The following is a 15895-nucleotide window of genomic DNA, read 5'->3' as shown; positions in this document are numbered from 1 at the left end:
GAAATAAACCAAAACATTCACATATTTCCAAAATACATACAGGGCATTTTTCACAAAAAAAATCGAACAGCCCAACTGCCCCCCCCAAATACTTCAACTTCTCAGCAAAAAGCCTCTCATAGATAACAGACCGTTCCTTTCTACAACATTCCATCAAAGCAGCAACACTCACAGTTTGCAGTTTGAGTTCCTTCAATTTCTTCCAAACATCTGACATGAACTCACAGTTAATAGAAACCTTCGTATTGTGTTAAAATCTTCAATTCCTTCCACAAGTTCCCTAGCCAGATACCACATTTCAAAGCTAATATTTTCAACAATGTCTGAAATATATTGTATAATAACTTGGCAAAAGTCAGAGAGAATTTGTTTAAGATCTTGATGAAAGGTCTGTTTGAAATCCTCCATGTTCCAGGCAGTAGATTATAGCACCTCCTTAATACTTACCCAGGGAAAGTAGAATGAAATGGAAAGTTTCCGGAACTGTTTACATAAGTAAAAGGCTGATAAGACGCAGTTACCCTCAGAAAAATATTACCAGAAAACTGAAGATTCAAAACACCAGATTCAATGTGTAGGAAAATTTTAAAATCTTCAAATTCAATACAAAAATAATAACGGGGACAAACGTTTACTTTCAATCGTCCTCAATATTTGGACAGAAACAAGCCAAAACTTTAAAAAGTTTCTCTTTAAAAGTTAATCCCAAAATAACGATAAGCACCAAGAGAGATTGTTTCTCCTTGCTGTACAAGGTACATAAAAATAAACAAAAATATAAATTGGATGATTTAGAAATGGGGTGGCCAATCTTAGTGTCCCTTTAAGGCTACAGCACGGTTTGGAAATGTTGACATCCCAGCCTCCTGTCGTCTCTTACCAGATTAGTGCTAATGCTGTTTGCGATCCTCTGGCTGCAAGGTGATGTTCAGGAGTACAAATGGGATGATTCTGAGCTATTTCTATCCATGAAAACGCCCCAGGGCTTCAGCATAACCTGCCTGAGCCCCAAAACACCCCCTGCCGCATTGTCAGATCTGCCTGCGGAGCCCGCAAGCACAGCTGTTCAGATCGCCATATTCCCACTGGAAGCCAAAAGCCAGCTGGGTGATCTTGACCAAGTTAATCTTTCTCAACCTTAGGAAGAGAGCAATGTCAAACCAGTTCAAAATTTGTGGCCCAGTCCATGCCATTTTCTTAACGGCATAATCAAGATGTCAATAATAATTTAACAAAAATAGCCATGATAAAATAAAATAAAAACTATTTTAAAAAGTAAATATAACTGTAATCCACATACAGAGAGCATAACCTCACTTTCCAGGCACTGGAAGAGCTGTTTTCAATAAAGAGAGAAGGCAAAATTCAGGCAAGTAGAACTCCAAGGGGAACCTGTTCAAGATGACAGATGCTCCTAATGAAAAACAGCATTTCCAGGCTTCAGCCCCTTGTACTGTGTATTAATAGGAAGCTAACAACAGTTTCTCTAGGAGGATGAATGAATAAGATGGTTGTTTCTGATTGAAAGAGGTGATTCTGAAGGTACCTATCAGAGGGCTTAGCTGACAGTTTTGGTCTATGCCAGAACTGCTACATAAAGTAATTCCACTTGCAGTGCAAAGGGAATGTTGAACTCCCCACATTGTTTGTAGTTTTTGTAAGTTTATCCAATGCTGTCTCTGCAATAAACTGCAATGAGCGCCAGTTTATCATAATGGCTTGGAACTTGCAGCTGGCAACTGCAACAGTGCTACTGGAGGGGGAGAAGAGATAATAGGCATAATCAGTGCTCTAGGGCACATTGAGTGCAATTGGCTTTAAACACGGATTACAGAATCCTAATTAACAAAAACTGGCAGGAAAAACTATGAAAATTGAATGTTATCTTAGAAAATAAAATTAAAATTACCTAATTTCATAGCTGTGCATTTTGAACATGTATTATTATTTGATTCAAGGTAAAAATAAGCAACCATCATTTATACTTTTAAGAATGTTGTGTGTGTGTATGTGTGTGTGTATGTGTTCTGAAAATGTTAGGGGACATATTTATTTATGTATTCATTTACTCGTTCATTCATTTACAGCTGAAAGTCCTGACAACGCTCCCATCTGGGTGTGTTTCCTTTCATCTTCAATGTGGTGGTATATAGTCGCCAAATGCCAAAACAGTTATTCTTGTTCCAATATTTCTGGTCCTGACTGTATTTTTCTTCAGTAACACAGGTTTGCAGGGTATAAAAACAAGGGCAAAATTGTTCAAAGTTCTTCCAGACAAGAGCCCATGTAACAATAAGTTTAAATGACAACAAAGTAGGTATTAATCAGAATCAGGAATAAATCCTAACTGTACTAGCAATGCCTCCAGAGGTATGCCTTCCTTGCCTCTGGAGGTGTTTAAAGAAATGATGGATGACCATCTATCAGAAATATTTAGTAGTGGATTCTTGCACTGGCTAGGAAGTTTTAATAGATAATCTCCAAGGTCCTTTCCAACCCCTACACTCTATGATTTGTGTGCATGCCTGCATACTGCACTACAATTTAAACAGATGTACAAGCAGAATTCCTGTGTAATGTAAATTCACAATGAAGATGTTCACCAGCAAGTTCAGTCTCTCAGTATTCTTAACAAACAACAAAGACAATAAGCATAATGCTTTCCATATTTTATTCTTCTTACTTGATCTTCTTTCAAAATGTAAAAATATATGTGAAAGGTTATTTTGTATTTCTACATTAACTACATCTTATCATTTATCCCCAATATCACTCAAATCAGCCACTGCTTTCTAAAAGGTGTAATTTCAATGTTGTGTTTCCAAGGAAAAATCTTAATTTTATAACTATTTCTATTATTGCACTTGATGCTTTTGCTTGTCTCAGTGTGTAAACAATCAGTATACAGCTCTGTGATCAATGAAACATGAAAGAAAGAGCTGAGGAGGTTTGTGGAAGTTTGAAACAACTACAGGCAGATGATATCAACTTCGTTTTCATTGTTCTCAGAAAAAACATTGAAAGTTCAACAACATTTGTAAGCAGGAAGACACAGCATGTGAACAACCAACCTACAGTTATAAACAGACAAGATGGGTTTGGGTTGGTATGAGATGATCCATCAGGATATATTTATAAACCTAGTCTATGATTTCTGCTTTCTTTGCTCAAAATAACATTTTCCAATATTAATTAATACAAGTTATACCAAGGAAGAACATGCTGAAATAACCAAAAGTTTATAAAATACAAAAAATAAAATAATCTACCTTTATTTTCCATAGTATGGATTAACATTATAACTCCATTTTATTATTTTAGTGGTACCTTGGTTTAATGGACCTCAGATACAATGGACGATTTTTTCATACAGACTTCAACCCCATTCTATGGATGATGATCTGTCTTGAAAATCAAGGTTTTACTGCATTATGATGATGATAGTTTGGTTCTAATATGTACACAAGTAAGGTAAAGGTAAAGGTTTGCCTTGACATTAAGTCCAGTTGTGTCTGACTCTAGGGGGCGGTGCTCATCTCCATTTCAAAGCCGAAGAGCTGGCATTTGTCCGTAGACACTTCCGTGGTCATGTGGCCGGCATGACTACACGGAACACCATTACCTGCCTGCCGAAGTGGTACCTATTAATCTACTCACATTTGCATGTTTTCAAACTGCTAGGTTGGCAGAAGCGGGGACTAGCAACGGGAGCTCACCCCGTCACGCGGATTCGAACAGCCGACCTTCCGATCGGCAAGCTCAGCAGCTCAGTGGTTTAACCCACAGCGCCATTGCGTCCCTTGTACACAAGTACATATAGGCAATTTAGAACCACAGAAGACATGTATAATTACTACAGGGTGTTTGTTGTAGTGCTGCCTTGAAAAAAAGCTCAGGAATGGCTGAAACAGAAACCACCAATGAGAGTTTCAAATGAGATTGGTAGAATATCTGATTATTCTATTACTCCAATAAAATTGGCTTTTAGATTATTTCCAAGGCCAATTCAACATAATTACTTTCAAAGCTTTGAACAGTTCAGAATCACCATATTACCAAGAAATGATTTCCTGCATGATCACTCCATCTCCAGTTCTTCAGAAAGATGCTCCTCATTTAATTATGAACCGAAATGTATGGACAACAGGTATTTGTTGCCCTGTCCTCTTTACTAGTATTTGTTAAAACCCATATGGAACAATATTGTTTCACCAATTAAATAATATTATTTAATAGAGCCTTTCCGTCCATAGAACCTTCTGAAGTTATGTTTCAGAATGACAGTGCATTCTTTTACTGTGTAAAAAATTTACTGTTGTTTTAATATTTTTTGTGTGTTTCATTGTGAAGATTTTTAACTGAAATCCTATTAGAAGCTCTGCAAATTTCTTTAGACCAATTGGAAGTACAGTGTCTTTGTATGTTAGAAAACAAACACCAGTTAAGCTATACTGGGGACAAATAATACTTTTCAACAAAATAATTAACATAATATTTTAACCTACCTTAGATGATTAAAGTATTTTGTGTTTGAGAAATATATTATATTGTTAAAATAACAGTAATTACCTGACTCCTGGAGGTAACGATATACCAAGAAATTCACTTCATCGCTGGTTATGCTCATCTTAGCCCCACCTCACTACAATGAGGCTTGCAAGAAGTGTGATCCACGCTCTGTTCAAAGAGGAATAATGAGAAATATATCTTTTGATTAAATTAATTTTAATGTAATTTAGAATTTTAAATTCCTTTAGCCATGCTTTTATTCTGAGTTACAGCTGAAGGGCATCTTAATGAAATAAACATAAGAATTCAAGTAATTACTTAACTGATTGAAAGATTTAATTGTTGGGTAAAATAAGACTACCAAAAATAAACTTAGAGTTTTGAACAAGATTTTCATCATTTATTTTGAAGCTATTCACAAATTCACATGGTTGTCCCAGTAAAATGAACCCACATACCAGAAAAGAACTATCTATTGCTAGATAGAAGTCGTTTAAGAACTTCAGTGGTCTTGAAAAATTTACTAATGTAATAATATATAAAATAGATTATCTAGGACCACATGGTGGGTGATTCTGCCGTTTATATATCTTCTAAATATTTTAAATTACAAATAAAATATAATTTTTAAATATATGACTATGAATAAAAACTATATCAAATGGCCTTTAAAATATATAATCTAATTGTTCCAATGTCAGTGCCGTACTCGCTGACCACTGCAAGTTACATAACAATGTTAGGTAACAAAATGGATTCTTTACAAATTATTTACTTATATGTGGAATGTCTCTCCTTTCTGGCACTTAGGAAAACAGTTATTCAAACTGTTCAGCAATTCCTTCTGCTTAAAGTGGCATCTACTACTTTAAGTCAGCTATACTAATCTACAGGTTTCCTCAAAGCTGAATGTCAGACATTAGTCTAGCAGATGTTTCTGCATTATTTATGTGAGCTGCTCTTCGGAACTATTTGGTGCTTTTATTTCAGTGTTCTCATATAATCTATCATCCATACAGATTGATTTCCCCCTGCAGTTTTACTATTATGGAAAATTAGAACTCTTCTTCCTAGGTATTAATTATACTTACTGCAGTAATTTGTACTTTGTACAATAGAGATAGTAATTTCCTTCTATTTCCTTCTATTGTATTTCCTAAAAGAAAAATATTTCATCTTATCTTCAGTAAAAAGGTTTTTTTGGAAAGGCACATGAATTATTTTATAATTTAAAAAATGATTAAAAAGCCCATGAGGAATATCCAGCTGTAGAGACATCTATAATATGTAAAGACATAAATGATTTGTATCATTTGGTACATTATCCATTTTAAGTGTTCTCAAAGCTTAACCCACAGCCATAGGTTGGTTGGTTTGTTTTGAATAAGCTCTATCAGAACAATATGAGACTTTTTCAATTCTGAGAGCAGATATACATGAGTCCTCAACTTACAACCATTCTAAGTTACAACGGTGCTGAACGAAGGGACTTATGACTGGTACTAAAAGTTCTGGCTGCTGCAGTGCACCTGTGGTCATGTGAGCAAAATCTGAGAGCCTGGCAACCAGCTTGCACTTAAGACCAGTTGCAGCATCCCGCGGTCACACATTGCCATTTATGACCTTATCTGTTGGCTTCCCCCAAGCAAAGTCAATGGGAAGCTAGCAAGGACAGTCCAAGTCACTGGGGTAAGTTCCCCCCCCCCCCAGCCTTTCTTTGCTCACATGCACACACTGTGCCCTCCTTCCCACTCCACTCGCGCAAACTCCATATCCTCTTTCCCTGACTTCACTGTGATTGCACACACGCATGCACATACCCCATGCCCTTGTTCCTTGGCCTCCCTGCAATCACATGTACCCTGCACCCTCTTTCCAAGGCCTCCCTTTGCTCGTATACATGGTACTGCTTTCTTTCCCTGGCTTTCCTGCGAATATGCACACCCCACACCCTCTTTTCATATCCTCCCTGTGATAGTACACATGTATACATCCCTATCCTCTTCTCACAGCCTCCCTGTTATCACATGCACCCCACACCCTCATTCCCTGGCCTTTCTGAGCTCATGTCGCACCTAGCACCCCCTCCCTTGATTCGCACGTTGTCTTCGTTAGGCCTCCCAGGCCCTCCCCCACTCCCTTGTGGCACCCCCTAACTCCTTACCTGGGACTCCCTCTGCTTCCCACTTAACAACCTGCACATCTTGGGTTACAACAACAACCAGGGCTGCCTGGGTTGCCATCGCTAAGCAATGCAGTCATGTGACATTGTGCTTTACGACCACATTGCTTAGCAACAGCAATTTCAGTCCTAATTAGAATCGTAACTCAAAGACTGCCTGTATCAATGACTAAGAATAATCACTACAGCTGTTACAGTATCAATATCACACAATTATATAACATCAAAATACACATTTCGTTGAAAAGAACGCTTGTCACAATGAACCATTTGCAAGCCTAATAAATAATACCAATTAATATATAAATTGTATTTTCATATACATTATCTCCATGTTCGAAATAACTTTGCTGCTGCTGCTGCTCTACTATTACACTACTACTATTGCTACTGATACCAACCAATACAACTGAAGGCAACATAATAAATGGCTAAGACTGACCTTGGCCTAGTTGCACTTTTGGAACAATATTCAGGTTCTACGTGTGGGAGAGTGAGGCACAAATAGGACACAAATATATACCAGGGCTTGGAAAAATATTTTAGACACAATCACCTTTCTGCAGTGACAGACTCACTGATTTTTTTGAAAAAGAATTCAAGATACTATTTAAAATCTAGCTTATCTCAATGTTTTCAGGATTCCTAGAACATCTTTGTTTTCTCTTTGTGAGAGTTCTCTTTCCCTGCCTTTTCTGAACAACCACTACAAAATCTCCTTCTGCATTATCTTCTTCCACTCTGTCCACTGCTCTACATCTCCACGCCAACAATGCACTGCCACTCCTTGCTGTCCCCATTCAATTTCTCAAAATCTATCAGTGGTCTCTTTCTACTTAAGGAGGTCATTTTTATCAGAATGCGAAAAAAAGCAAGGATTAAGACAGCTTTAAAAAAGACAGTTTTTTAAAAACTTTACAGGAAGTATGGATAATCTTTATTGGCATAAAACATCTGTGTTGCTGAAAAGTCCATCATCACCCCAGCACAAACTTCTTATACTGAAGAAAACTCTCAAGCAACTCTCAAGCTACTTTCATTCACAGTCATCCCCTTTCCTCACACATTTTGTCAACCATACTGTATACTAAACTTTAAAGCAAGTTTTATAAAATCAAAGTGTTCTTTTATATGAAATTCTTCAAAGCTGATAAATAAATAGGCTTTCGGAAAAAAACCCCTAAAAACGATTTAGAAGACAAGCAACAGCTGGATAACTTATAAATAAAGTATAAGATTCAATTGTGCCAGTATTGGCACTTCAAGCTGGTGTTTTACAGGTAAACTGAGCACCAAATATTGTGCAATTGGGTAATGCTTAATAAAATAAAAATACAACAAAACATAGATAATACTACATTCTAAAATGTAGAATGTAAATAATAATAAATTTAAATAATAATAATAATAAATTTAGTTACCAGTCGCCAAAACTTCAGGTTTGCGACTCGCAAGAAGTCCTGCACAAGCTCACTTCCTGAGCTTAACTGCAGCAGCCAAGATTGCTTGGCACTGCCCCTGCGAAGGCTGACCAGGAGGACCATGTGTCAGGGGTTCCCTCTATGTCTGAGCTGCAGCAGTGACAAGCAGCCTTGCTGCTGCAATTAAGCTGAGGCAGTGAGCTTGCACTTTTCCCTGGGCAGCAGGCAGCCAGCCAGCCTTGCACTGGTATATGACCTCTTCCAGACCCCAAAGCCTCCAGTGCACAAAGGAGCACCCCTTTCCAAAACAAGTTGAAGTAATTTCTCTACTCCTTTGAAAAAGGTTGAATTTCCTTCCTACCTCCAAAACAGGTTGCATTCATTTCTTTTCTCCCTCCAAAAGAGGTTTAATTTCTCTCCTCTCTCTGAAAGAGATTTAATTTCTCTCCTTTCTCCAAAACACATTGCATTCATTTCTCTTCTCTCTCCAAAAGAGGTTTAATTTCTATCCACCCTCCAAAACAGATTTAATTCATTTATCTTCTTCTTCCAAATAAGGTTTAATTAACATCTGTTGAGTTTCAGGCTGCACAAGATCCACGATCACTGTTAACTTTATAAAAATTTCAATTTCAAAATAATAATTGAAGTTTAAATAAGTTCAGAATATATCCAGAGAAGAAGGAAAGCCTGGGTAAAAAATGAAAGAGAAGAGGTGATCTAAATGCTTTTTGTATAATGCTTCCTTTTTTTGTTTGTTTTAAATTTTTCTTTCATTACAACATTAAATTCCAATAATAATAGTAATAATAATGCTTAGAAAATTGATTGCAGTTATCAGTGACTAGTAAGTGTATATTATAATCTGTAAGCATGTATGTGTGGAGCCAGTTTGGTGTAATGGTTAAGGTGTCAGGCTAGAAACCAGGAGACCATTAGTTCTGGCCCTGCCTTGGGCACAAAGCCAGCTGGGTGACCTTAAGCCAGTCACTTTTCTCACCCCTAAGAAGAACTAGAACTGCCAAGTCATTTCTGAAAATTGCTGCCAAGAAAAGTGCAGGGAACAGTTGCCAGGAGTCCAAAATCACTTGAAGGCACAACTTTCAAGCATGCATGTGATATACGATTATACTTTCTAGTTTCTATACTTTAACGAAGAAATACATAAATATTTTAACATGTCACTATACATGTATTTGCAATTTATTCATAAAAAGTATTTATTTACAAAAAAACCCATTAATTTATTTACAAAACAATTTTAATGAAAGATTTTTTATTTTATTATACATTCTTACAGTGGTGCTTAAGTTTGTGAAATATGTAGCTTTGGATCACTTCCCTTAATAAATAAATGAAAAAGTATAATGTTTTTGACTCATTTCTTTAATTGGGTTCTCTTTATCTAGTTTTAAGACTTGTGTGGAGAACAGATCTTGTTTTAGGTCATTATTCATGCTGAAATATTTAAAATTCAAAAGGTTTAAGAAACTTTTAAGCCCCACTGTATATAAGAGAGTGGTATCAATAGACTTTAGAGAATGCCCAGGTTTTCAGAAACGTATTTAAAAATATTTCACAAAGAAGAAAAAAGGAACTATTTTAAAATAAGGACTAACCATGTATAAAACACTCTCAGATTGTTTTCCATATCACTGTCCCCAAGGCTAACAGAAAATGAAACATTCTCTAATAAAGTAGAACCTTGAATAAAACAAATACTGTACACTGCAAAATTGTGCTTCTAGTCTTATTTTGGAGTCCTAAATACTGGTTTGAATGTCAGCTCATTTCTCTGTCATAAAATATCACAGTGACCTACTTCATGGGCTTTAGAATATGTAGGGATGTTTGTTTGAATTCCATAGACATGCTGACATGAAAGTGTATCAGTTAGGCATATTATTTCAAGTAGACAATTTTAAAATCACTGCTTTCTAACAACCAGTGGGGATGTGGTTTCAATAAGAAATACCACCAGGTAACTCATAAATATGGTTGAAAACAATGGAGTTAGAGGAAAAAAACTAGGAAGAAAAAGCACCAAGACAAAAAGTAGGTGCTTCATGCAATGACCATGTTCCTCAGACAAAAGGACAACTACTACTACAGAAATGTGAAAAAATGCCTATGGGTTAAATGGGTTTTATTACCAAAGTAAATTTATTTCAGAAACTAATGTGTCTCTGCCACAAAGTCTAAAACCTGACAACCATTTCAGATATTACTGGATAGAGACTTTTTTTAAAAAAACATTTAAACCCTATTAGTTTGCTTGGTTTATTTTTCAGTTCGCAGCTGAGTTTTTTTAATGACAGCAGCCTCTAGCATTTAAAATCTGAAAGCAGAACTGGATCTTTTCCAATTCCCTCTTCTCCACAGTAAAAGGGCTTTTACTGTATTGATCTTTTGTTCTTATCACTTCACTGGAAAAAAAAATCAAACCTCTTAATTAGTTAGATTGTTTTAGATTCTACTTCATGACCTACTTCTGAGATGTAAGAACTTTGGTTAGTCTTTCTGAAATATAAAACACCTTGAGCTTAAAAAAATTATTAATATATTAGCCTATGCAATCAACGAAAGCCCTGAAGAATATGGATTTAAGAAGTTATAAAGGTTAGTAACAGTAAGAATATATAGCAATATATTTGGTTTTAGATAATGTTCCAACAGTGGGAAAAAATATGGGAACTACTTTACAGGAGAGCCAACTATCTAATTTATGTATGTGACAAACTGTCAAACTTTTGATATCAGTATTAATGGCTTCCAGAATCGGCTTATGATAATATACTATATAACAAAACAGTGGCAGAGATAAGAGTATGTTATACTATCTATGAAATCTTCATGTAGTATTTATCTAAACAGGCATATACTGTTGATGGGACTTTTTTTTTTTAAGGATACATCCAACTGGAAGCATTTGACATGTCAGTTGAGTTCTTGGTTAGTAAAGCAGGAAAAACAAATTCCAGTCCACATAATTTGATGTTAACATGATAAATGTATTCAGAAATATTCAGCTGAGATAATGGGAGCAGAAGTGCATACTTAAAGAAGGATCAGATGCAGAAAGAGGAAATGTTTAATCTCATCTGTTCTTTGAAAATGTACTGTAGGCATTTCTCCTTCTACTGAGCCTGCTCAAAACTCTGTAGCGTAATATGTCAGGACAGAGCAAGGGAAGTACTGAATAAGGCATTGATTGAAAAACTAGGGAAGCACTTGCAAGGATGAAGTAGCATTATAAATTAGATAGATAGATAGATAGATAGATAGATAGGTTAAGTAAGAAATGCATCACTATAAACTCTGTCTTTTCAGTCATAAAATCTAGCTCAGAGGAGTCAAACAGATTATCTGCAATATTCTCAAATTATTTGCAATATTCTCAAATAAATTATATGTGAATAATAAGCATGTGACATATTTTGAAGGAACATCAGAACAAATCCTTTGCCAAGATTTATTATTCCTTATTACTTAAAGATGCACAAAATCTCTAGCTTGACAGAAAATTTACATTTACAAATTAATTATCTCTAGTTATAAGAATGCAAAGATTAGGTAGTTAATAAAACACATGCCTCTCCACTGAACTGATGAGTTGCTGTTATACATTTATTAGATAAAGCTGTATATATTTATTTTCCAAGTGTATCTGCCTTATACCATGAATACAACACCAGCAAACAAACATTAAAATTATGTTTCCTCTTACCTTAATAGTTTTGCCAGCTATGATAAAATGCAGCAGCTAATAGTAGTGTTCAACTTATCTAAATTACAGGAATACTTATATGATTTAAGAACAGAAAATCTTTTTCCAGGGAAATTACCCTTACAGAAATGCAAAGCAGTTTGAGTTTGAGGTCTTCACCATTTCAAACTCAAGACAGGCTGTTCCCACATCATAGGAAATATTTTGATGTTCTTCTTGTGACCTTTTTAAAAGTGGCCTGAGCTTGAAATGAGGTTCTGGCAACCTCTTTCATTATTGTTCAGTTGTGTTTGACTCTTGTTGACCCACTACATTGGTTTGCCAGGATTTATCAGTATAACTGCTTCTCTTAATACTTGTAAGCTCATGCTTGTGTCATCAGTGATAGTATCTCACTGTCTTGTCTTATGTAGGCCTATTTTTCAATTGCCTTTGTTTTACCCAATTGTTGAGGTCTCCTCTACTGACTTTCGCCTTCACCTTAGGTGCCCAAAATATTCATTTGACATTGAATGATTTGTTCTTCTTCTGGTCCAAGGTATTCTCAACTATTTTCTCCAGCAGCACAATTCAGAGGCATCAATTTCTGATGATTTCACAACTGCACGTTTTAACTAGGACATCTAGAGGTTTGACAATGTGTACCTTTGTTGCCAGTGTAATACCCATCACTGCTGTAATCAGATCCATCCAGCTTGCTAGTGGTGGTGGTCTTTCCTTTTTTTCTACCTTTGCATGTATTATACACAGCTGTAATGGAATGTGAGGGTGATCTTGGAGAGAGGGAAGAGATGCTGCCTAGGAAACCATCAAATAAAAGGAAAGGGGGTCCGAGAGAGTCTAAAGAAGAAACCTGGGAAAGACCCACCCTGACCACTCAAGGATAAATAGGGAGGGCAGGAAATTTGTACTTTCAGACTTGCAAGATTCTAATGTAGCCTTACAATAAAACAGAATTAGTTCATCTAGTCATTCTTCCTGTCTGGTTTACCTGGACGGGCCGACCCAAATATTATATTTGCTGTATTTTTCTTGACTATGAAAGCAACGGTGTTCGTTCTGTTTTTTTCTGTCCTGAGTAATAACAGTATGATATTCTGATTAAAGTTCCAATTCTAGTCCATTTTAATTTGCTGATGCCTAACATGTCAATCTATAGTCAGTTCGTCTTTAACTGTGTTGAGCTTTTCCATGGTCATGATTAGTACATTCCATGTTCCCATTGTAATTATGCCTCTACAGCTTCAGATTTTATTTTTCTACATTGCAATTCATCAGCAACTAGACATCCCAAAGGCTTTAATCTAGATGAGTCATAAACACCATTAGTACTCTAAAAAAATATTCAGCTGATCATCAGTAACATGTTGAATGCCATCTCACCTGAGGGACCCATCATTTGGCTCTATATTGTCTATCAATTTATATTGTTTATCCATGTGGTTGCCTTGGTAAAATACAGGGATAGTTTACAATTGCCTTCTCCCATGCAGTAAAAAACGATACCTTTGCTATTGTCATTAAAGTTAATTGTCCACCTCCAGATCTTTCTATATCGCTGCTGCTTGATAGAGGTGCCTGCTTGCTGTATCTGGGCAGCTGGGATAACCTTCATGCCTTATATGACCCTGCTGGGAGTATATACTCTTGGCACAGATTCTTGGTATTCTTCACTTCTCTCTCCCAGGAACACCCCACCATCACTACGATGAAGCACACAGCAGGACTTGAGGGGGGCAAATCAAATTAGCAATTTAAAAAAACATAAAGGGTTTACCTACTACACTAACATTTATATTTCAATAGTAACAAAACATCCAAGAAGTTAGATCTAAATCATCTTCAGACTATAAGTTGAAACACACATCCTGATCAGACACAGATTTAGAAATGTTTGAAATGTATTACTTCAACCAGTATCTTTTGCTTGCACATATGAATTTCTATGGAAGAAAATAATCATAAACACTGATATTGCATAATTGTTGCATGTGGGCATTTATTGGAAATGAAAGTTAAAACTGATTAATTGAAAGGATTACATTTCTAATAATCTTTCCTGTCACACAGACACACAGAAACACACCCAGAAAACACATCTTCCTCCTCCTCAAGAGCACTGTTTCCACAGCAGCATTTATTTCCTTCAGAGATGAGAGACTGTCAGGCTCATATTAGACTTCAATGCATTAGTTAATGGGCCAGTTAAAAATTAAAGCATTGTGCCTCCTTGAAAATAAGCAAATGCAAAACAGCTGTACCTAAAACATAAAGCATATGTTGAATAGGATGAAAGCTTTTATTATCTTTTCATCATTAGTATTTAAGTGCAACATCATTTTAGTCTCATCAAACCAAAGACCGCTCCAATGTTTATGGATTCATCATATGTCAAGAAAGCACAACGTACAGTAAGATCATTTGCCAATAATACTATGTAAACATGGCTTTTAAAATAGTCTACTAACTCAGGTATCATCTGACGCAATTAGAAACATTAGTCATTGGCACAATTTATACTTACTATCCTCCATTTTTTCAAACTGCCATGCAGCCTTGAGGAATCTTGCCTGTCTTTTCACGACAGCTATGGAATGAGGAAAGGCACTGATGCAACTGCAGCTATTGCCTTTTAATTTTATCCTTGTCATCTGTTAATTATTACTGCAGGTGATAGATCGGAACAAGAACGATATAATCAAACTCACTGATCCCTGAATCAGCCTCTCTTTACCAAGTGCAAAGTATGGTGGGCTGTAGACATGCTAAAGACAGGAAGAAAAAAATGCAAGTGCCTGAACAGGATTCCAGAATGAAAGGCAGGAAATAAATCTAACACCTAAAGAAGTACAACAGTAGCAGTAAGACACAATGTGAGTAATAAGCACTTACGAACAATTCTGAATTGAATAATTATTTTCAATCACATAGTTTATTTTTAAAAATTAGAAAAAATATGCTGAACTCAACTTCAACCACTTCTGTTTAAATCACAGAGAATCTGACACTACAATTCCATACATGTCTATTCAGAAAGGAATCCCATTAAATTCAGTGAGGCTTACACTTAGGCACAAGATAGCAGCTAAGTTAATTAAAAATCTCTTTACACCCTCAACAGCTTCAGGGTTTTTCCAAATAGTATTTCCTTTTTAAAAACAGTCTCTTCTTAGCTTGGTAATGATTGTGCTTACAGTCATATAACTCTCTTTTCATATTCTATAATATAACTAATATTTATGAGACAAAGTAGAATGTAAAACTTTATATAGACACTAAGCTATCTCTTGAGCTTGTTTCAAGTATCAATGAAACTAACTTCAGTCTCATGGACTTCAGTGTTCTTAAGTATTGACTAAATCCTTATAATCTATCATCAAGAAAAGTCTACAAATGTGGTAATTTTTTGAAAGCGATAACAAAACACATATAATGAAGACAACACTCAGAAATGAAACAAAACAAAAGTCAGACAGAACTAAGAATAAATGCCTATGTGTTGCAAATTAAAAGTCCTTTGTAATAAAAGTGTCTTCAATTTATGCTGCACAATGATTAAAAAATATGTCATTCAGGAAACAGTTCAGAACTACACTACCACAGAAAATATACTTTTGTACAGTATCTATTTGTCCATCTCTCATAGTATCAAAAGAAAGACTATTGACATGCTATTCCTTTAATCTTTTTTAAACAAATCATAATTAACATCACCACAGTTGGCAGTAAGTAGAACTAGCTATGATTGAACACTCAAACAAACAAAAGCTTCCAGCTGAATCCCTGAAGCCAAGCCAGAAGAGGAAGGAAAGAAAATAATAGGAAATAGTATAGAACTCCGAGGACAGGTCATAACCACCATTGGCTGAGCACCATCATAACTTTGAATGGTCACTGAACGAATGGTTGTAGGTTGAGGACTACCTATATGGATGTAGAAGTCAGAGTCCCTACCTTATTTATAGTAACATGATTTCCATTATTTTAAACAGCTCTGTCTATATGATTGAAGGGCAGGTAGACTATAGTTGAAAAGTTTTATAATCCACACAGTCT

The 15895-nt window shown here is 35.8% G+C and overlaps 1 protein-coding gene across 1 annotated transcript in view; it reads right to left on the bottom strand.

Moving 5' to 3' along the window:
• TBL1X (transducin beta like 1 X-linked) overlaps positions 1-4636 on the bottom strand; it is a 42261-nt gene extending 37625 nt beyond the window's left edge. The window contains exon 1 of the mRNA XM_063305080.1: positions 4570-4636. Coding sequence (XP_063161150.1) covers positions 4570-4627 — 58 coding nt within the window. The 5' untranslated portion in view covers positions 4628-4636. The remainder of the gene's footprint in view (positions 1-4569) is intronic.
• Between the last annotated feature and the right edge of the window lie 11259 nt (positions 4637-15895).

Source organism: Candoia aspera, chromosome 5, assembly GCF_035149785.1.
Source record: "Candoia aspera isolate rCanAsp1 chromosome 5, rCanAsp1.hap2, whole genome shotgun sequence".
NCBI classification, from domain to species: domain Eukaryota; kingdom Metazoa; phylum Chordata; class Lepidosauria; order Squamata; family Boidae; genus Candoia; species Candoia aspera.
Note: the sequence above shows the minus strand (reverse complement) of the source record. Positions and strands in the feature narration are given on the sequence as shown.